This window comes from Siniperca chuatsi, linkage group LG23 (genome assembly GCF_020085105.1).
Source record: "Siniperca chuatsi isolate FFG_IHB_CAS linkage group LG23, ASM2008510v1, whole genome shotgun sequence".
NCBI classification, from domain to species: Eukaryota; Metazoa; Chordata; class Actinopteri; order Centrarchiformes; family Sinipercidae; genus Siniperca; species Siniperca chuatsi.
Window position 1 is genome coordinate 12080276 of NC_058064.1, and position 20828 is coordinate 12101103.

The 20828-nt window shown below is 38.8% G+C and overlaps 1 protein-coding gene and 1 long non-coding RNA gene across 12 annotated transcripts in view; one reads left to right on the top strand and one right to left on the bottom strand.

Moving 5' to 3' along the window:
• LOC122871011 overlaps nucleotides 1-3370 on the top strand; it is a 130986-nt gene extending 127616 nt beyond the window's left edge. The window contains exon 3 of the long non-coding RNA XR_006376773.1: nucleotides 1037-3370. This is a non-coding gene — a long non-coding RNA (uncharacterized LOC122871011). The remainder of the gene's footprint in view (nucleotides 1-1036) is intronic.
• Nucleotides 1-20828, bottom strand: part of grm8a (glutamate receptor, metabotropic 8a) — a 308026-nt gene that overhangs the window by 5307 nt on the left and 281891 nt on the right. For 7 of the 11 annotated variants that reach the window (XR_006376766.1, XR_006376765.1, XR_006376772.1 and 4 more), the window contains 3 exons: nucleotides 12280-12377; nucleotides 3716-3803; nucleotides 3391-3476 (listed from right to left, as the gene is read on the bottom strand). Coding sequence is in view for 3 of the 11 variants with exons in the window: in XM_044185505.1 (XP_044041440.1) it covers nucleotides 8828-8855; nucleotides 8999-9053; nucleotides 12280-12377 (181 nt within the window). In the remaining 8 variants the exon portion in view is untranslated. Of the gene's footprint in view, nucleotides 1-3390; nucleotides 3477-3715; nucleotides 3804-8812; nucleotides 8856-8998; nucleotides 9054-12279; nucleotides 12378-20828 lie in introns of those variants that run through there. The other 4 variants (XM_044185505.1, XR_006376769.1, XM_044185504.1 and 1 more) reach the window with 4 other exon arrangements.

The window sequence follows — 20828 nt, forward strand, 5'->3', positions numbered from 1 at the left end:
TACATATAGATTATACTCATACATACTATGAATACACACACACTGTACATCAGGTTTATTATCATTAGACAGCTGTTTCTGTTTCATATTCCTGTATTTTCACCCAGCAGAATACTGACTCTCTTTTCAGATGAATTCCCAGAATTAGGGAATGTATTTCTATCATCTGTTTGTGTTGTGAGGGGGAAATATAACCAATACTGCAAATTACATTGTTATCATGCTCTCTGTTTTCCTTTAGACTGCGTTTGCTGAGTCCATACATGCTTAAAGTTTTCCTTTTCTTAACTCATCAATGAATTTAGCTAACTCTATGTACAGTACATATTTCTATTGAGAATTAGGTGATTAGTAGTAGGTTTTACTCTCATTTCGCCCACTGTTTACTAGTGAAGTTCATTTCCTTGAGTTTTGTGGCTGTGGATGGTAAAGGTGGATTTAGCTGGTGTTTGTCAGCCAGCTATTAGAGCAGCTCATTCTCAGGCTTCTTTATGAGAGTCTGGATCATTTTGAGTAAAAATGGTTCCAGTGGCTCCTTTTTTCCTTTTCCGAAAAGACAAGCAGGGCATTTTGTTCCAAAACTAACCAGCCACTTCAAATTTGTTGATAAATCTTTGATTCTGTAACTCAACCTCTCCTATTTAATAGCAGTATCAGCAAATATGAGACAGACTCTGTGGACTCGAGTTGAAGAATTTTAGGTGTTTTTTGGTCCCATGTTTACACAGTTTGCACATTTAGCAAATTCCACAGCCATGCATTAGGATAGCTTGAGTTATGGAATCAAAACGTTATCCAAAGCAAAGTGGTGGGTTAAATTTATAAAGCTTTTCTAATGCAGGTTTCTTATGGCGGTGATGAGCTTATATAGCTTCTATTGTCAAGCCAATGGTGTGTGAGCATTTCGCTTCAATAGTGAAATGACAGTCCTGCATCTTTTCTGAAACCCCATTACTTGAATCTTGTCTCTCTCCACCTGTCTGATAACGTATTTCATTCTTTCTCTTATGCTCACTTTGTCTTCCATCTTTTTCAGTACCACGGAGAGGGCCAGAAGTCAACCATGGTGCAGAGAAAGGAAATTATATCCCCTTTCTTTCTGAAAGCAAGCACAACACAAACACGTGGACTGTTGTTGACATTCAGCATGAGATCAATTAAGACACAAGGCTTGTCATTTTGTTGACTTTTTCATTGTGGCTCTATAGATTACAGCACTTTTTGAAGGTGATCTGGAAAAAGCCGTTTCCATTTATTTTCATCTGTCAAACTGTCATCTGACAGCAAGGTGAATAGTTTTCTTTGGTAACCAGTCTTCAGTCATTAGCTGGTATATCAAACATGTCATGGAGGATACAAGAATGTCAAATAATGCCACAGTTGAGATTTTCAGCCCCACTTATCTGAAAATTACAGGAGCTTGTGGCTGGAAAAAATCTGATGTAGAAGCATTTTTTATGTAAATGATCTTCTTGTTGGCGCTACAGATGGCAGCCATGGTGAACTGATGTACTTGTTTGTACTTTAGAGGAAAAATAATTAATATGATGAATTAATTCTGTGAAAGCCAATTTAAGACTTCATTTTTAAATAGAATCTCAGGAACAGCTGAAAGATTTTATTGCTGCCTTTGCTGTGAAACAAGGAGCATTTTTTGTGATAGACTTAGTGTATGAAAGAATAGATATTTTCTGTCACCTTTCTGTCTGACACTTCTGCCACATGCTGATGGAATGCTGGTTTTCCCTGAGGGAAGACAAAATGGACCAGCTTCAACCCTCCACTACAACATTTTTGACTAAGGGACAGTAGACAATCCATCAATGCAGGCTGAGCAAACTAATCAAAAAGCAGATCGACAAAATAAAAAAAACTGTTAATCCCCTTTTATATAATTAATTTGGCATTGTTACAGGTAAACATACAGTAACAAAATCAATTTAATGCAACATTGTTAATCACTTTAGTAAAATAACCTAAAGGCAACCTGAAATGTTAAAATCTTTTACTTCATTAAAAGCATCAGTGCAACACTGTAAAAGAGTCATGCATCCAAATCCTTACTTAAGTAGAAGTATTATCAGCAAAATGTACTTAAGGTATAAAAATAATTCATTATGCATTAAAATGGTCCCTGTGAGCATTGTGATATATTATTGTATATTACATTATTAGATTGCTGATACTGATATACAGTCCGGTAGTTCAGTCCAGTGGTTCCCAACAGCTGTCGGATGAATGTAGTTGAGTAAAAGGTACAATATTTCCCTCTGAAATGTTGTGGAGTAGAAGTAGAAAGTAGCATAAACTAGAAATTCTCAAGAAAAGTACAAGTACGTCAAAATATTGTACTGAAGTACAGTACTTGAGTAAATGTACTTAGTTACTTTCCACCACTGAATATAAGAAACCAGCAATGTGACTGACTGAGAAGATGCGTAATCACCGGATCATCCAATTTATACTCGACTTCGTCCAACCTTTTTTGCACACAGCACAATGCACCTATGTCAACAAAAGGGGACGGGAGGTGTGTTTGGTCTTTATGATCCCTAAATGTTACTGGTGGTTGCTGCATTGCAGAGAAATAAAGATGGGGTGATGGGGAGGAAAAAGGGAGAGAAGGAAAGAAGAGCAGAAGGGTGAATAACGCAGATGTTGAAAAGTGTGTGTGTGTGTGTGTTCTTGATGGGAAACTTCTATAATGGCTACTGCTATGGTCTCACAGCGTTAAATGCAAGGATGCCTGGAGGTTATTATCATGCATTGCTATGACAATGTAGGGTCCAAACACAACCCAGCAAATCACTGTAGAAACAAATTCCATTATCACTGCTCGTATGCATTCCTAGTTCAATTTAAGATAACAGAGGTTTGCGGTGATTGATTTTTGAATGAATGACTTCCTGGAGACAGATGTGTATTTGTGATTCTGGGTTTTCTCACCACTAAATGTATTTGCAGAATACTTTTTTTCTGGTGTCAACGGGGCAGGACCAGAAAGAGGTGGGTGCAAATGGAAGAAATGCCTCTTCCCTTTCCTTCTATGTTTGCTTATTTTCTTTTTATGTCTTTTTATAGATTGCTAAGTCATTAGCATGACTCATTCACACCATCCCACAAACACACATGCAGTACCACTTTGTGAAGATCTTCTATTGACTAAAATGTCCTTATCTCACTGATCCAGCAACCTCCTTCACCTACAAATGCACACACAGACATCCACTACTCTAAATCAAGTGTTTTCAGTCACTTTCTTCCATGAAGTCAGCTTTCTCTTTGTCATGGTCAAACAGTGCATGACACATACAAGACAATAGTACACACACTGTAAGCTCAACTCGCTCTATCTCTGCACCAGACAAACACACACTCACACATACATACCGTCACACACGGCAGTAGCAGATCAGAGGGCAGTTTGTAACTCCATTAGCTGAAAGGTCAGTTTCTCTCCATTAGCTCCGCACCATCTGTCAGGACACAAACTCTTGCGTTAACTTTAACTTTATAAACAATCCATTAAATCATGAGCGTTACTACAAACAGGTGGGCGCAGAATAGTAATGAAGTGGTTAAGGGTGGGGGTTTTAAGCTTTTTTGCGTGCGCATGTTTATCTGTCAAGCAAGTCAAAGTCTGCCATACATCACAGAGGACTATTGAATCTGCAAACATTCACAGACATTCAGTGACGTAAGAAAATGAACCCACCCAGTTATTCCTCCTTTCCTCTCCGTCTCCAGCTAGGTGACATTTAATGGATGCACCTCAACAGAATGCCAACAGAGCCCTGCAGTCACTGGGAGGGACAGAGGAGAGAGAGACAGTGGTGGGGTGGATTAGATTTTTTTTTTTTTTGAAAGTTTAAACAGTACAAATAGACAAGAAGAACCACAGGATGAGCCACTGAACTTAACCTTTGAGGGAGAGAAATAACAGATATCAAAGTCAGAGGCTTATTTCTTATTTAAGAGAGACTAAGATGGATATTTTGAGCAGAAAAGTGAAAGGTTGGAAGAGACTGAGGGAGAGAAGGGAGGAATGAAACTAGATTAAATGGGGAGGTAAAATGGGGGGACATGTATAGCAGGTAAAAGGGGAGAAGGACAGAGACAGGGATTGAGAAAATAAAATAAACACAATATATACAGTACAGGTGGGAGTAAGGGTACTTTCACATCAAACCTGTTTGATACCATTCAAAAGAACTCTGATGTTTGCCCATTTGGATCGGTTTGTTTACCCTTCCTCTTTGTCCTGTCTCTACCTGTCCACATTATTTATGACATATGAGATCAACTTGCAGTCTCAACTAATAATGCTCATAATCAGTTTCTGACCACCAGAGCGCTCATGATGCAGGACCTGTCATTCCATTTGACATTGTGTTTACTCCTCTGGTTTGTTTGTAATAAGTCAGTGTGAACACAAAACTGACTAGAACTAAAATGCAACTACGTATCTTTTTTCCCCTTGGACCAAATAAAGACATCCAGTATGTTTTCGAGAAAAAAATGAAAGGTAGAAGAGATTGAAAAAAGGGAGGGAAGAGGGAATGAAACAAGACTGATAGGGGCAGTAAAAAATGGGGGGAAAATATGAAAAAGGCAAAAAGGTGGCAAAAGGAAGGAGAGATTGAGATAGAAAAAAATAGATAGAGGTGGTAGTAAAAGAAAGAAGAGGATGGAGGACAAGTGGAGGACTAATAAAGGAGAAGGAAGAGAGAGGAAGAAGGTAAGATTTCTTGTATATAGAATATGCCCCATAAAGTGCCGTCCCCCCGCCATGTAACAACTTACTATGCTCAAATGAGCAAAATGACTAAAAAACATCATACAGACACATATATAACAGACACTGTTTCATTTGGTTTCAGAGTTCTGGGAAGGCATGTGTGAGTAGCGTCAGGTTGAAGACTGAGCTGACTGAACCTCCACTATAGCTTTATGTGCAGTTCTTAATTATTTATTCACTGGGTCCTGTCTGTGTCAGTGTCGCAAATCCAAATGGCTGGAACTAGAAAAATTAGAAACTCCATTCACTTTTCCTGGTTGACAGTGATTGCTGGCAAGATAGTTGGACTGAAAATCAACTGGGCTTTAGGCCTTGAGGATAAGAATCTAACACTACCGCTCGTAAACACACATATACAGGATATATATTCCGGGCACACATTACAATACAATTACAACAATAGTTATCCACTTAGAATTGTTAGTTCTTTACATATTCAAAGTACTTTCAGATGTACCAACATTTTCAAAAGAAAGTTTGATTGTGATTTTTTTTAGTTTGATTCAAATGAATTGTACAGAATGTTTTCACATTAAGCTGAAATTCTCTATCTCGAGCAACTTGAAATGAATGAAACTTTAGAATATTCAATGGTTAACACACCATAATTGAAAGTAAGCAAAGTTCAGGACCATGGTCCCTTTTCAATATCCCTTTGGCCCTACAGTAGTCCTGAAGGAAAAGTGTTGGAGAAAGAAATAATCAAGTGGAACGACAGAGGCAATTTTGGAAACAAAATTAGAAAGGACTACAGGAGAGATGATGAGTCAGTAGAGAGTTGAGGTTTTTCTTGATTTGGCATTCTAGGTTGTCTGTTTGACAGTTTATTTTTCCAAGACATGCGCAATGGTCAGCTGTCCTGTCTAACACCTACACATACATACTTGCCAAACAACTTCCATTCTTACACAGACACACAGTCTCACAACCATATTATCACTCCCACACCCAAGGCAACCACCCACCCGCAAGCAAGTAAAGAGTGTACCTACACCTTACTCACTTGGTTACACATAATAAACAATGTTAGATAGATAGCCCCATGCCTTCCACATCTCAGTGAAACATCATAAAAATAACAAAATACCTTATATATACCATACATAATACATCATTTCTTCACAGCAAGCACAAAATGGAGTTAGTGAGCACGCTGCGAGAGGTGGCTGTTTAGTGTTTTGATGATGAAGCTCTGAAGTTCATGCTGGTAAAATACTTTTTATGGTGACTAGCGTTGGGGCACTCAAGGTGGTTTGTGTCATGCTTTTATCTCGATGCATACACAAACACATACATATTGATATATTTGGGATATCTGGGGGAGTTTTATGTCTGAATTTGTCATTTCTCTTGCCACCTCGTGCTTATCACCATGTTCTTCCACCAACTCTCATCCTCTCTCTTTTTTAATCTTCTTTCTGTCTTTCTATCAACTTTTCTCTTTTATATTAGGAGAACTCAAGGTGGTATACTTTGCGTCACGATGTACGGCGCACCTACATTAGATGCCTCCAGTGTAGGAACTGATTTGAATATGTGTCATACATTATTAGGCTATTATTATGTATTATACATTAATTATATGTGCCAAGGTAATTGTGTCTACATTCTTTCATTCGCTTTGTGATATAGAGCGACCATGGGAAAGTTTGCCTTGTCTCACTACTGAATAAAAGATTACTGCTGTGCAATCATTAATAGCAGTGTTACAGAAAAAGGGAAAATTACAGAGCCTTTCTTTAAGTTAGGTGATGTCAACAATCTCCACTGACATCAGAAACTTGTAGGAGAAAACACAAGAAGCTAACCAGTCCCCGTTGTTATGGTCTCCACATGGTATTGATCAATAGCCGTTGTGGCCTCAATGTGTAGATACATTTTTGATGGGGTGCATATCAGCTAACATGCATCAGCTCTGTTGCTTGCTTCTTTATGCCATGACCCCTTATACTGAGTGATAAAGAGAGGAGTGGTTGCAGCAGGAGAAAGAGGGAAAGAGTCTCACAGGGAGAAAGAAACTACTATAGTAAGAAAAAGAGAGGGATGGAGAGAGAGAGAGAAAGACTAGTGAAAGAGGAGCAGGGGGCTTGGAAACACCAGAGGGAAAGGTGGAAGTCTCTTTAAAGTGCAAATTGATTAGAAGGGCTAGCAGCTGTGAGTGTGTGTGTGTGTGTTGCTGCACAAGAGGTCTACACATGCATGAACGTGTGTGTTCTGTATTCAAGTGTGTTTCTGTGTAGTGTCTGTGTGTTTTATAGTCAATGTGTATGTGAACTGTATGTGGAATCTGACTTCAGTGTGTCCCTGCAACAGTGTGTATGAGTAAATGTATGTATGTGGAGAGAGGTTGTATAGGTGAATGTGTGTGTGTCTGCATCAGTTACTATAGGATTGTGTCTGCGTGTATGTGTGTGTCCTCCTATCTTCTAGGCTATATGTCTTTGAGTGAGCGTGCATTCAGTGTGTGTGTGCGTGTGTGTGAGAGCGTGCATTGCTGACTGGAAGACAGGGTCTGCATAATGGGGAGACAGAGGGCTCTGGTCTATTGGTCTATTGGTGTTCTGGCTCTCTGCCTGGCAGACAGAGGGGGTGTCTCTGATTGTGTGGCACAGAATGAGAAGGAGGAGGAGGAGGAGGAGGAGGAGGAGGAGAGCGGCAAAACCAGAGATGTGGAGAAGAAGAGAGGCAGACAGACACATTGTAAATTGAGAACAAAGGGAAGAGAGAAAGGTGAGGGCAGGAACAGAAAGAACCAAAAATCTCAGCAAGAAACCCTGATGGAGAATCTGCTTGAAAAAACGGAGAGCAGTAGCTGCTTACTCCTCAAGCATGGGAGTTGCCATATAAAAGGCTTATGAAAAAGATAAATAGAACTCGGAGTGAGGGAGGAAGTAGGGATGTTTTTTAGGCATCTTTTCTCACACAAACATACACACATAGATAGAGAGTTTCCCTCTCTGTACTTATTTTGCGCTGTACACTGTTTTATATTAAATAGAAATGATATGTCTTACAATATACTATGACTGTCTCTGCCTCACTGGCTGTTGGCTCATACTCACTTACCGCTGCACATACTGTATATATCTGACCTATAGCGTACTCCTATTTATACTACTGTCTAAACTATACATATCTGACCTGACCTATAGTGTATACACTGTATTCATATCATACCAGCTGTTTATTCTGTATATAATGTCTATTATTAGAATTACCTTTATACTTACACCTACACTGCCTACTGTAACTGCTGCACATGCCCATACTGTATATATCTTAGCGTATTCATATATACCCCTCTCTGTTATTTATATATTACCTCTATACATATGTACAGTACTCTGCACTTTACTGCTTTTTGCACTTCTGGTTAGACTAAACTGCATTTTATTGCCTCAGTACTTGTTCTCTCAGTGCAACGACAATGAAATTGATTCTAATCTAAAAAAAAAAAAGTGGTTTAAATTCCCAGAATAACTCTAAAAAATGCTCACCTTAGTTAATGCACATGTAAACCAACCCACACACAACCACACAGTCTTTTCTCATTGTCATACCTCCAACCCCAGGCACATTTGTCTACTATTTACAGTGGTATTAGTCATTATGGTCAGGCAGTGGGAAGAGCAGCTGCAGTATAATCCCAACATGAGGGGACCTACCTCCCTGAGCTGTGATGTCATTCATATCAGACCTCATATGTCCCCTGATGGCTGGATAGAAATAGCTCCACATAGGTATTAGCATGTACACACACAGGCAAATACATTTAGAGACACACTTACACATACAGCATGTCTATGTACATTCAGGCACATTAGCACATTAAGTGCATACATTATGAGCACACATCTTCATCCAAGTGAAAGGAACAGAAGCTAAAAACTGCCATAGGGGGCTAAAGGTGACAGATAATTAGCATGATTTCTTTTCTTCTTCACACAATTCTTTCTCTCCTCCATCTGTCTCTGTTCCTCTGCTCCCTCTCTTTTCTGCTCTCTCCCCTCTAACTTCCACACCTTGTTCTTACTTCCTCCTATCCTCTGATGAACTTCTAGATAGAGAAACAGGAGAGAGATCGAAAGGGAGACAGAGAATGAAGAGGAAGAAAGTGAGAAGAGAGTGTGGGTGGTGGGGGGGGACCCACTTTAAAGAATGTCTCAAGAATCAGAAGAATTTATATTCAGAGAGGATTACCTGGTATCCTTGTCACACCCCCACAGCAAATCCAACACAGATCCAACCCTGACAGCTATGGAGAAGGAAATATTACTTTTACTGTTATAATCTCTCTGTAAAATAGAACAGGTTCCCTAACTCTATTTTAACTTCCTGCACAGATGAAGAGACAGATGGCTAGAGAACGTCAGAGAGCTAGAGAACAATGGGCAGACAGCACTGAATGGTGTAATTTCTGCATTTAACACTGTCAGTCATTGCACCACTATGGCTGATTTCTCAGGCCAGAACCTTCTGAGGCCAACCTGAAATCACAACTGAAACTGATCAAAACTGACAAGTGAAAAGAAAAAAACAGTCTTGTTCCGGAACTGATGCTCTATATCTTTACATTTGACATTTAATTTAAACTGCATGTTTTTTGTTTATTTTGAATGTCTCTAGTGCCCCTGTTAAGAATCAGCACACTGATAAAATCATATTAATATACCAACGCCGACAGTATCTGTTACCATTAATCCAGTGGTGGACAGCTGCATGTTTTTCCTTTGTGCTCATTATAATTACTGTGAAATGTTTTGCTAAAAAACAGTATCTATTCCAATATTTTTGCACTTTTTAGTTGTGAATAAATATAAAAATCTAAAAGAATAATTACCCTGTAAAAAAAGTGTGTGTGTGTGTGTGTGTGTGTGTGTGTGTGTGTGTGTGTGTGTGCAAGCAGGCAAACACTAAATCTAGACACAGTAAGCAGATTTCACTGTAGCCCCCCGGCCTGAGGAGCAGTACTCTAAAAGTGCAGTCATAGTGATCTGCATCACATTTCAGACCCAGACACACTTTGACCGAGAGACACACACTCACGCACTCACAGATGCATAATGTATGCAGGATCACACACAACATTGTGCAACAGTGCTTATGCCTAGTCAGTAGGATGCCTGAAATGCCCTCAGCCACCCACCCACAACCAATCGTATAACTGTTATTACAGCTAGAGGGAACATTCTTTAACACATTTACACACACACATAAACACACACGTGTGCCTCTCATCTCTAGCTAGAAAAGCCTGAGGTAAGCAGCTTTTAAAGAGAAACTCCATATTAACTCTGTTATGAAGGTAAAGCATTGACATCAAATCTATACTGTAGGTTGAAAGTTAAAGTATGCTGCATATTTAATGCACTTATACCGTTGATACTCTCCACAAATACACAAACCTCACAGTGAACAGTTTTCAAGTCCAACGAAAAATGTAAGTTATTCTAAGTCACTTGGAAATTATTTTTAAATTCATTTCTGGAAAGGATACGTGGCTGTTGAATTTTTTTTAAATGGAATTTGTTAATCCTGTGAGCACTATAAACAAAATGTCTTTCGTCTCCATTTGATTAGGGTGGAAGTGGAAATCTTAAAGACAGATATCTTAAAACCTAAGGAAATAAAGCCAAAATTATTTGCATGGAAAGATACCACAAGAGGGATGTCAGAAAATACATTTTACTTGCTCAGCCACTGAAAATATTTGTTTCCACCAACAAACTAAATACACAGCAGCTTGTTTGATTTATGGAAGAGCCCTTCCAAACTGTCCTGTGAGATAGGATTATGCCTGGGAAAAGCGCGCAAGCGTTAATGAGCAAGATGTTTCCTTAAACGAATGCATGTGGCACAGGTGATTCAGTGTGGTTGTATCATAATGTCGAGGGCCTCAGCCTCGGATCATTTTGGCTTGGCATAATTTGCAGGGTGCTTTGGAGTGATCAACCAAACAAATGTCAGAAGTGTCCAACAAGTAGGCGGCCTTCTTAGTTTTGGTGGGTGTGAGATAATTGTTATCATTGTAGACCCCCACTTTCTGTTTAAAATCTAAACAGAATGGTGACACTTTCTGTTTAGGTTCTACTACTGTCCTTGCAAATAAGATCACACCTTATCATTTTCAATTTTTTGTGAACTTTTAAATGGATGGATGGATGGATAGATAGATAGATAGATAGATAGATAGATAGATAGATAGATAGATAGATAGATAGATAGATAGATAGATAGATAGATAGATAGATAGATAGATAGATAGATAGATAGATAGATAGATAGATTTACCCCAGTACTATATTTAAGTATCATTCTGAGGTACTTGAGTACTTCCATTTTCTGGTATACTTCTACTCCACTACATTTCAGGGGGAACTTTTGTACTTTTTACTCCACTACTGCACATTTATCTGGTAGCTGGAGCTACTAGTTTTCAAATTAAGATTTCTAAAACAAAACATATGATCAGTTTATAAAATTATAAAAACAACATTAAAGTACCACTTACATGTTAATGCATCAGTTATTAATATCCAATAATATAACACAAAGGCCATCCTGCATAAGAAGTATTTTTACTTTTGATACATTGTGTTGCTAATACTTTACTTTTTGTAAAGTAACGTTTTTAATGCGGGACTTTTACTTAATAATATAGTAACACAGTATTTTTATAGTGTGGTATTGCTACTTTTACTTCAATAAATGATCTGAATACTTCTTCCACCAGTGGGTGGAGAAAATAGTGAGAAAATACTGTATGATTTTTCTTAAATAAGATGAACCAACCCCTTAAAATGGATTCTGGATACAATATTGTCATTTTAAAACTGCAATTGGAAGCTGAAATTACTTCAGATGAGCTGAAAACGTATCCAGAGCCTGAGAGCACACCAACCCACTGATAATGCATTGAAGAGCATCAAAAATGTATTGGTCTCAGTAGGAAAGACCAACCAGATCTCGATGCCACTAAAGTACAGTCTCACAGTCTCTCTTTCTCTCTGCAGAACCCTGGTAATACGTTCCCTTTGAAGAGCAATAAATGTGAGCTGTATCACAAATCACACGGATCCCATAGTCTGTGTATTATTTAGTTATTTATGCCTCATGGAGAAATGGCTCTCCAGTCCTTCTGAGCAATACTTATTAGTGTCACATATGGAAGATTTCTCCCCTCAGGTTGTCATGCCAATGTGGGAGTGCATGTATGAGTTTTTAAATATGTTTGACTGGAAGGGAAACACAACTCTGTAGAGTGTGTAGATGAATGTGTGTGTGTGAGGATTTGATCATTTGTGTGTGTCCTTGTGAAGCGTATTGGTGCGTGCATATTTCTGTACCCCAGCATCATCGCTTATTATATTATAATACGAGTCATGCCTCTGTGATTTACTTATGCAGTTATGAGAGATGAAGTGAGTGTGTCCTTGTGTCCAGAAGCATACAGTATGTGTGGGTTCATATAGAGCATGTACCTTTATGTGGCTGAAGTATGGTGTGTGTCTGCACATGTGTGCCATACGTGTTGAAAAGGCACATTATCCACAAGGCCTTTCTGCAGGTTCCAGGGAATCTGTACAAAGTGAGACAGAGAAATCAAGGGTTAGCAGGAGAAGATACCCAGACATGAAAGCCTGCAGTAATGGAGATAATAGGCTCTGGATCGACGAGTGGAGGCCAGTAAATTAATGGGCCCTCCTTGACACAAAGTCCATTTGTTAGTTTTGAAGCGTTGTGACAGTTAATTACTGAGGGTTGGCTTCAGTGGACCACTCCACTTAGGCCGCCTCAGAGAAGAAAAACATTTCCTGGTGTGTTGGGAGACAGAGAGGACAGCTTTAGATGATGTGGTTTAAGTGTGTTGGTGTGTGTGCCGTGTCGTGTGTGGGACTTTGGAGTGTATAGGTTGCATGCTTTTATGCCTGCGTGTTTAATCTATAGGTGTATCCAGGCAACAAAAATCTCCCCATTTCTAAACCACTAATTTGCTTTGCCAGATGGGTTTTGGAGGAAATTGCTGCCATGATTATGGTCTCTGGCAACATTTTTCCCAACCCAGGAAGTGCGACATCCTTATTCTGCAGGTTGGGGTGGATGATTAGGCATCCAAAGCACAGGGATTTCACAATTGAGGATATAATTTGCGTCCTGTTCCCACATGTTGTTAGATTTAGACTACTAAACCACTTGGTTAAGGTTAGAGGGAGATCTGGGTTTTGGTTAAATATTAAAAAAAGTCCCTGTCTCCTGCTTCAAGTCGGCATTTGTCAACATTTAGCCAAGACCACAACTTTCCTTAACCTTAATTTAGCTTTGATTTGCCTTAACATAACTATAAAAACACAAATCATGCTTAAATTGCAAGTTGTAGATCTTGTAGGGAGAATAAATTAAATATATTGTGAATATTTTGGAGAGACATTTAATACGAACATTTTGCATTGGGAGTTTGCTCATGCGTTCATTTCCATTTAACATTTCCTCATTATGATTACAAAAGAACATGTCGGGCAGCATTACATCTCCTTTAATACTCATTTGCTACTGCAAATTATTTGTATATAAACATCATTTGTAGGCGACAGGGTTGATCTGTGCGGATGTGGATTTACCTTGAAAAAAGATTATCTGCCTGATTGTTGTACAGTTGCAGTCCTCGTTGTACAAGCAACATCAAAATTGTCTGAATAGCCGCCAACATCTAAGATTTTTTTCAGCTATATTAAAAGGTCTGGTGTTGTGCTTATAGACAAATGTTTCCCCAGTTGGAGCCAATCAGAGCTTTGTAAGCAGGATTAAGAATGAGGACGCCATCTCTCCTTCCCAGAGCCAGAATACATTCAGAAAAAAATTACTATGTTACATGAATACCATATTGGACTGAATAATAGTGAATAGTGAAAACTACATTTAGTTGCAGTGTAACTGTCAGACTACACGGATGAAGGTAACATCATTTATCTACATCATCTCCATTATGATTGATTGGGCTCAGTAGTGCATTTATATGCGTTTATATGTGTATTTTACAATGCATGAAGCCCGGTTTCAGCCTTTAGAGTTTGTTTGAGAAACGTTAGTTGGCCACTGTCACATAAATGGTGAGAACTGCTGCTCTCTGTCACAATATTCACTAATCTTCAAAGATAATTATGCTGTCTGTTGGTTTCTTGGCTTTGATGTTGATACTTTAGAACACCACATAAACAGACCAGTCTTCAGAAGAAACTGAATCAAAATGTCCAAAGCATCCCCTCATCTTTCTGTCTTTGTGCTGGTTTTATTGTAAATTTCTTAAAACTGTCAACTAAATGCACCAAATTAATACCTATAAAACATGTCTGTGTGGTGTAGCATGCTTAAGTCCAACTAGTGTTAAAAATTAGTATTCATCCTCATGACTCCATTTCCCCTTTTTCTTAAAAATCACAGTAGTAGTAATTTGTATTCCGGTTGAAAAATAGTTTCGAAATAATACCAATTAGTTGTAGTTTTTTCATTCTGACTAAAGGCGCTGAAGGTTATCTCTGCCACAGCATACAGACCCAGTTTGTTTGTGTAAGGGGTGTGTGTGTGTGTGTGATTGGAGTAGTTACGCTGTAACTTTATGGATTTGGTTTTCTTAAAACTCTGACTGGAGTCTTTCTGGCAGTTTCACACTTGAGTCAGCATCTGGGCCAATAAAAGAAGAGAAACATGTTTTTAGTTGGGTGCAAAATAATCAGAGATTGAGAGCCAGGAGGACCATTCTGTTTCTTTAAAGGAATAGGCTACATTGTAAAACGTTTGCCCATTATTTTTTGATTAAGACCTTAGTGTGAAAATATTTCCCCTTGTTGTTAACTTATTCTAAAAACACCTTTTAAGTTTTCCTTCAATAGATCAAATTCTAACCCTAACTAAAGCAAAATAGTCTCCATTCTTTCATCAAGGCCACACTAACAAGGTTATTGAGTTATGTTGAATGTTATGTCCATGCCTCACTTCATTTTGTGAGAGTAGGTGTCACATTTTTAAAATGGCAGACCTCCTATTTCAGTAAAACTCTCTAGATGTCAAACTAAAGTGAAAGACTGAGACTAAAGACTTTTGTCACAGTGATCTTGGCAAATAGACGTTGTTACAGCCTCCCGTGGTGTATTCACTGACAATGGGAAACTCTCAGTGGAAGCAACCTGCTGGTAAAGCCTCCAGAAGCTGTTGTCGCTGAAATGCTTGGGCAAGAAGTTTGAAATCACTCTTTTCCCTTTCTGACACAGTCAACAATACTTTTTTTCACCTTTCATAGCTGAAACAGTTAGTAGATTGATCAATTAGTCAATGAACTCTGGTAATTATTTTGTTATTTTTCAAGCAAAAATGCTGCTTTTATTTGGTCTTATATGATAGTAAACTGAATCTATTTGGGATTCGGACTGCTGGTCAGACAAAAAAATGACATTTTAAGAAGTCACTGTGTCATAGATCAAGTCATAAATGTCCTTATTTCCGTTATACCTCTCTTCCTGGTGTGAGGAAAGAAAAGGCAAACCAAATATGAATAGCTCTGGAATCAATGCCACTGTAAAGAGCAAATGGGAGCACTTGAGAGAAATAGATTGGTATCTGTGCACAAGCTTGGAGGAAAGCCAACAAAATTATGTTTATGTTGTATTTATTATCTGGAATAACAGACATGTGTGTGACTGAGAGTTGCACTAAGATATATGATGCGTGAAAGAGAGAGATCAAAACCGGGTAGAGAATATTTCTGTAACGATACTCAGAAAATCTGAGGAAGAGATGCTGAAGAGGGAGGAAGTGAAAATGAAAGAAATACAAAGAGAGAGGGAGAGCTGCAGACAGAATTAAGGAGGGGAACTCCACTCATTATTCAGCAGGCCCTTCAGATCTCAAACACTGTCAAGCCTCCTCCGTGTTGAAAGAGGATAAAGCAGCAGAAAATAAATTTGGGAATAAGATCATCCCTGAATTCATTAGAAAACTAGTCTGACCCCCTTCCTGTCAATAGAGTGGCACTTTACACTGTACCGACAAAGCTTTTAACTATGAGACTCATATGTGCTCGACACACAGTGGGCAATGTTGCCTTATGCTATTCATTTCCAATAAAACAAATGCAAATAAGCTGCTTAAGGAAGCTTAGAAACTTCAATGTTCTCTGCTAAAATTGCTCTATATGCCCTCTATTAAGTCAGTTTTAATATTTACTGCCTTCTGTTGGTTCAGAAATCCCAGCAAAAACCTAATGAGAAACCTGTGATAGTGTGCCCTAAATTTATTGGTGTCAATTTAAATTAGAGCCACACAGAAAGCTCAGGTAATTTTACTGAAGTCCCAGCACTATCTGCACAGTGAGTTTAATTTGTTTCCATCAGGATGGTGGTTTTACCTCCCCAGAGTTGGCGCTGGTATAGAAGGTCTTTTATTTAATCGTTCTATTGGTTTTTTTAAACAAAAATGTAATTTTGGATGTTACAGGTTTGTTCTCTGGTTTCTGGCACTAACCTGCATACTTAGTTTACTTTTTTGTATTTATTTTGTTTTTGTTAACGCTTTATCTGCTGTCTGTAAGACAAGTTGCTACTCCAAATTGCTCCAACGGGCCTCCAAAGTCGCACATAATGGTCAAGCTCAAGACAGCTATTAGACAAGACAGCTGGTATACCATCAGTGTTTTGGCAGTAACACATTACTTAGTAAAGCAACTTCTGGTAACACCACAGTTGTGTTATTTACATGTTGTGTGTCCTTAGCTGGCTTGCTAATGTTAGCTACTGGTAAGCCGATCTTCAGGAATTACGCTGGGTTTAACTCAGATTTGGAGGGGGTGTGAACACTGCAGCTTCACTGTGAGGACAGGACTACCGGAGTGCTGTGTGCAGTCACTGGGGCTGATATTAAGCTAAATGTTGATGCTTAGTAAATACTTTAAAAATGTAGGCTGGCTACTTGTTAAACCACAATGTCTAATTTTCCACATGTGGTGAATACAGAATATGGGACACCAGGGCTGAAAGTTAACATTCAACAAAAAAGTTCCTCACTATCTGCAGCACACGACTCTCCTCTCTTCTTCCTCTACTCTCCTTTCTCTCTGGCCAGCTCATACTAGATAAAAACTGCCTTCTTGATGTTTGGAAACTATGTAGAACACATTTACATTTGTCTATAAACCTTTTTGAAAGGCTTTACAAGATGTTGTTTAGGGTGTGGGCAGGCCTCTAATATCCTGTCATTGTTTTCTTCAAATTAACTTGAAAATTAAAAGTATTTAATATTTTTAGAGGGGAGACAGTTTATAGAGAGCTGCTCCAGCAGCTCGTGAGACACTGGGAGCTGTAAACACAAGGTGATGTAAATGCCTTTTGTCTCTTAATCCACTGTTGTGGCCAAATCACTTCTTAACATCTTGACCGGAGATCAATAAAAGAAACATGGGGCGCAATGGTAGCTCACCCGTTAAAGCGCGCGCCCCATGTACTATATCAAGGCTGAGTCCTTACCGCAGCAGCCCAGATTCTATTCCAACCTGCTTTCTGTCTAGTGCACCAGTGTGTGAGTTGAATATTAGTAGGAAGCACCAAGGCTGTCAACAACAGGGAAAGCTTCCAGCCTAAACTACAAGAGGGCTGTGGAGCAGTAACTCTCAACTGACTGTAGAGCATTGCGTGATTTTACAAGGAGCAGCAGTGTGTGCAGCAGCGGCACCATGGAGAGCTCCTCAGAGTGTAAGCACTTGCCTGCTGATCCGTATGCTGTCTCAGGACACTGACTTTAAAACAGCAGCAGCCCGACTTTTCTACAGCGTCAACGGGTTTCAGCATTTCAGTCTTAGGTGTTAAATTATTATCCCGGGACAGGTGATGCATCAGCCCTTTTTAGAAAAACAGCGCCGTGTTTTACCAATTCACAAAGTGTAGTTCTTCCTCTCTTGTCCGCTGGAACTGTTAGGAACTTAACCCTTTGCTCGAGGGCGAGTGTAATAGCTGCTGAGGTGAAGGGACAGCTCATTTACTTTGCTCACCCAGTTTTTCCAAAATCACCCTGGAGATTCAAACCATCAACCCTCAGCTTGCTTTTGAGCTCCAGGCTATTGTAACTTTTCTACTAAGGTATGATTTCGTAGACACCAGAGAAATACAACCTGGAAATAAGAATCACCCAAAAATTACCCATTGGACTGTGCAACAGAAATGAAGGTAGAAATAGTGTGTTCAATGGAATGTTTTTTTTCTTCACAAAAAGTATCCGTATTTTAGATTTATAGTGGAAATGGGTAGGGCATATATGTTAACATAACATTTATACTCCTCAGACGTTTGTGTACAAGCTTAGCTGCACACAGAGTATACAAAATAACAGTAAACAAATACCGAAATTCATCAAATAATCAAGAATGATTTGTATTTGAACCCCTCCTTCAAAAAAAAAGAAAGAAAAGTTGATGAATGTATGAATAAAAGCTGTGAAACTGTGTTATTGGTCCGGGTGGAAATAAATAGTGGAAATTGAACAGGAGGTTTAAATAGTGGGAAAATACAAGTCAGATTTTTCTAGTTTCTTTTACAAACTAAAGGTTATTTATATAATGGGAGCAGGCACAGGAGAATGTCTATGGACAAAAAAGAGGATTAGTTATTTGACAAAAATCTTAAACTCTCTTTGAGTCAAGTTCATTTAGTTAGTTCTAATCTATTTTCAAGTCACGTAACGTGCCAGGCTTCAATATTAAATTATGAGGTAAACAATATCAAGCTTTACTGCACAGAAATCTGGTAAAAAAAACTGATGAAAAGTTATTGAGGATGAACATGACTCAATGTTTGAATTGTGAACCTAAAAAACCCTCTTTTTGTTGTTTTGTTCACATTTTGGCCAATCTGCATCATAAAAAGTCATGCTGTTTTCACTACTAGCAGTTCCTGGTCGCACTGTACAGCACCTGGATTACTTTTAAAAACTTTAAGAAAAAGTATGAATCTGATGAGTATTTGCCAAGATCTGAAGTTAAAGGGGACATTTTTTATCTAGGATTTCTAAGCAGATTTACAGATGTTTATCCTCCATGGCAAATATTTCTGCAAAATATCCAAACAATGTGTTCATATTTGTTTACATCTCTGGCACATACACTACTGTTAGCAAGGACAACAATTACAGTTATAGGAAATGGTTAAGATGCACAAGACAATTGAGATAGACCCTAAACATCTTTTCAGTGTGTTATCTGTACTTTCTCTTTTTGGTGATTTTGTAATTGAGACATCTATCCATCTCCCTCCATATTTGCATTGATTTTTCCTCCCTTCCTATAGCCATATAAACCTATTTATAATAAGGCTGATCTACCCATGGGTAGGCCAAAAAATTTAAAAATGAGAGCAAATTTTAAAAAAGAGTTGGCATGATGTAGCAAGCAATTAAAGACATAATGTCAGCTCATCTGTCAGGTCTTTTCACTGATAATCCAGCAATTAAGGAGTCCTCAGGGATTTCTTTGGACCTGCAATCAAGAGACTTGGCAGTAACCTTTTATAGGGTTCAGACATGTTTGGAGGTCAAACTTAAAAGAGCCACCTAATTTTTCCAACAAAGGAACACGTAAACATTGATTGCAGACTCACCACAAATTAAGCCCAGACTTAATTGGTAATCTCCCAGACAGGCAGGCTCCTCCTCCTATTATTCCTTTACTTACGTGCTTTCTTCTCCACAGTAATTTCCTTTTTTAAAGTGGCACTAATCAGAATCGAGACAGACAGTGAATTCATTTTAGTTGTGTCTGAGATCCTTTTAACATTTTAAATCTAAATACATACATTATGCCACAACAACCACATTCAGAATCTGAGAGTTTTGCCTTGTCACCAGTGATTTTATGTTTGACAGACAGTCGGATGAGCAGACAGACAGAGAAAGCCAATCCATAACTCAAGGGAGTTGACGTCTAGCTATGCCTATAGTCTGTACACTTCAGCGTAGGGCTCTTTTTTTGTATTTCCTGAACCAGCACACACACATACACACACACACACACATTCAAGCACACACATTCATGTACACACTGGCGAATACACACTCTTAGCCATTTGTTAAAATGATTCATGAATAGCAGTATTGGGAACTGATGACTCGTAGCAGCCCCGATGTCATCCAAGGATCCTCCTTTTCCTTATTCACAGCTTTACACGCACACACACACACACACACACACACCAGCCCAACCATTCATATCCACCCCCATGTTATCCATTTTCATTTGCAGAATTTATACCCTGCACCGTAGCTCTTGGCCTCCTGCTTTAAATCCATAAGTTGATTCACAGCTGATGCAACCCAGTATTGCTGTTGTTTTTTTCTCCCTATGACTGGTGGTTTACAGGTTTATTACTGGAGTTTGGCATATCTTTCTGTGGGTCAGTGGGCTTATTACTGGATTTACCGTAAATCCTCACTATGAGCACGTTCGCAATAGTCTACCTATAGAAGTATGTCCAAACTGCTGGAGACTGTTGAGATGTAAATATAATGCTGTAGAGGTGTGAAGACCATCTAGTTTGGATGGTGTTTTTGATCGAATACAAGGTTGACATGGCCCTCAAGACTATAAGCCCTTTCTTTTTTCTTTGACAAAAAATACATGGATTGTTAAGCTGTAACTTAAAGGAATAGTTTGACATTTTGACAGTTTGAAAAATGCTGGCAACACCAGGGTAACAACAAGACTTCAGTATCTATGCTAAGCTAAGCTAATCGCCTCCTGGCTGTGGTTCCATAGTTCATGCACAGCCATGAAAGTGGTATCAGTAACTCAGTGGTATCAGTATCTGTCAGCAAAAAAATGAGTAAGCTTATTTTCCAAAATGTCAAACTATTCTTTTAAGCTGAATTCATGAAAAGTATATCAGCTGGATAGCACTGGTAGGCCATTCTCTTGGGTCATGGAAGAAAAAACCCAGGTGTAAGAAGAGTTTGGGAGGCCAAAGGGAACGATGTTCTGCTAACTCCATTGGGGATGTGA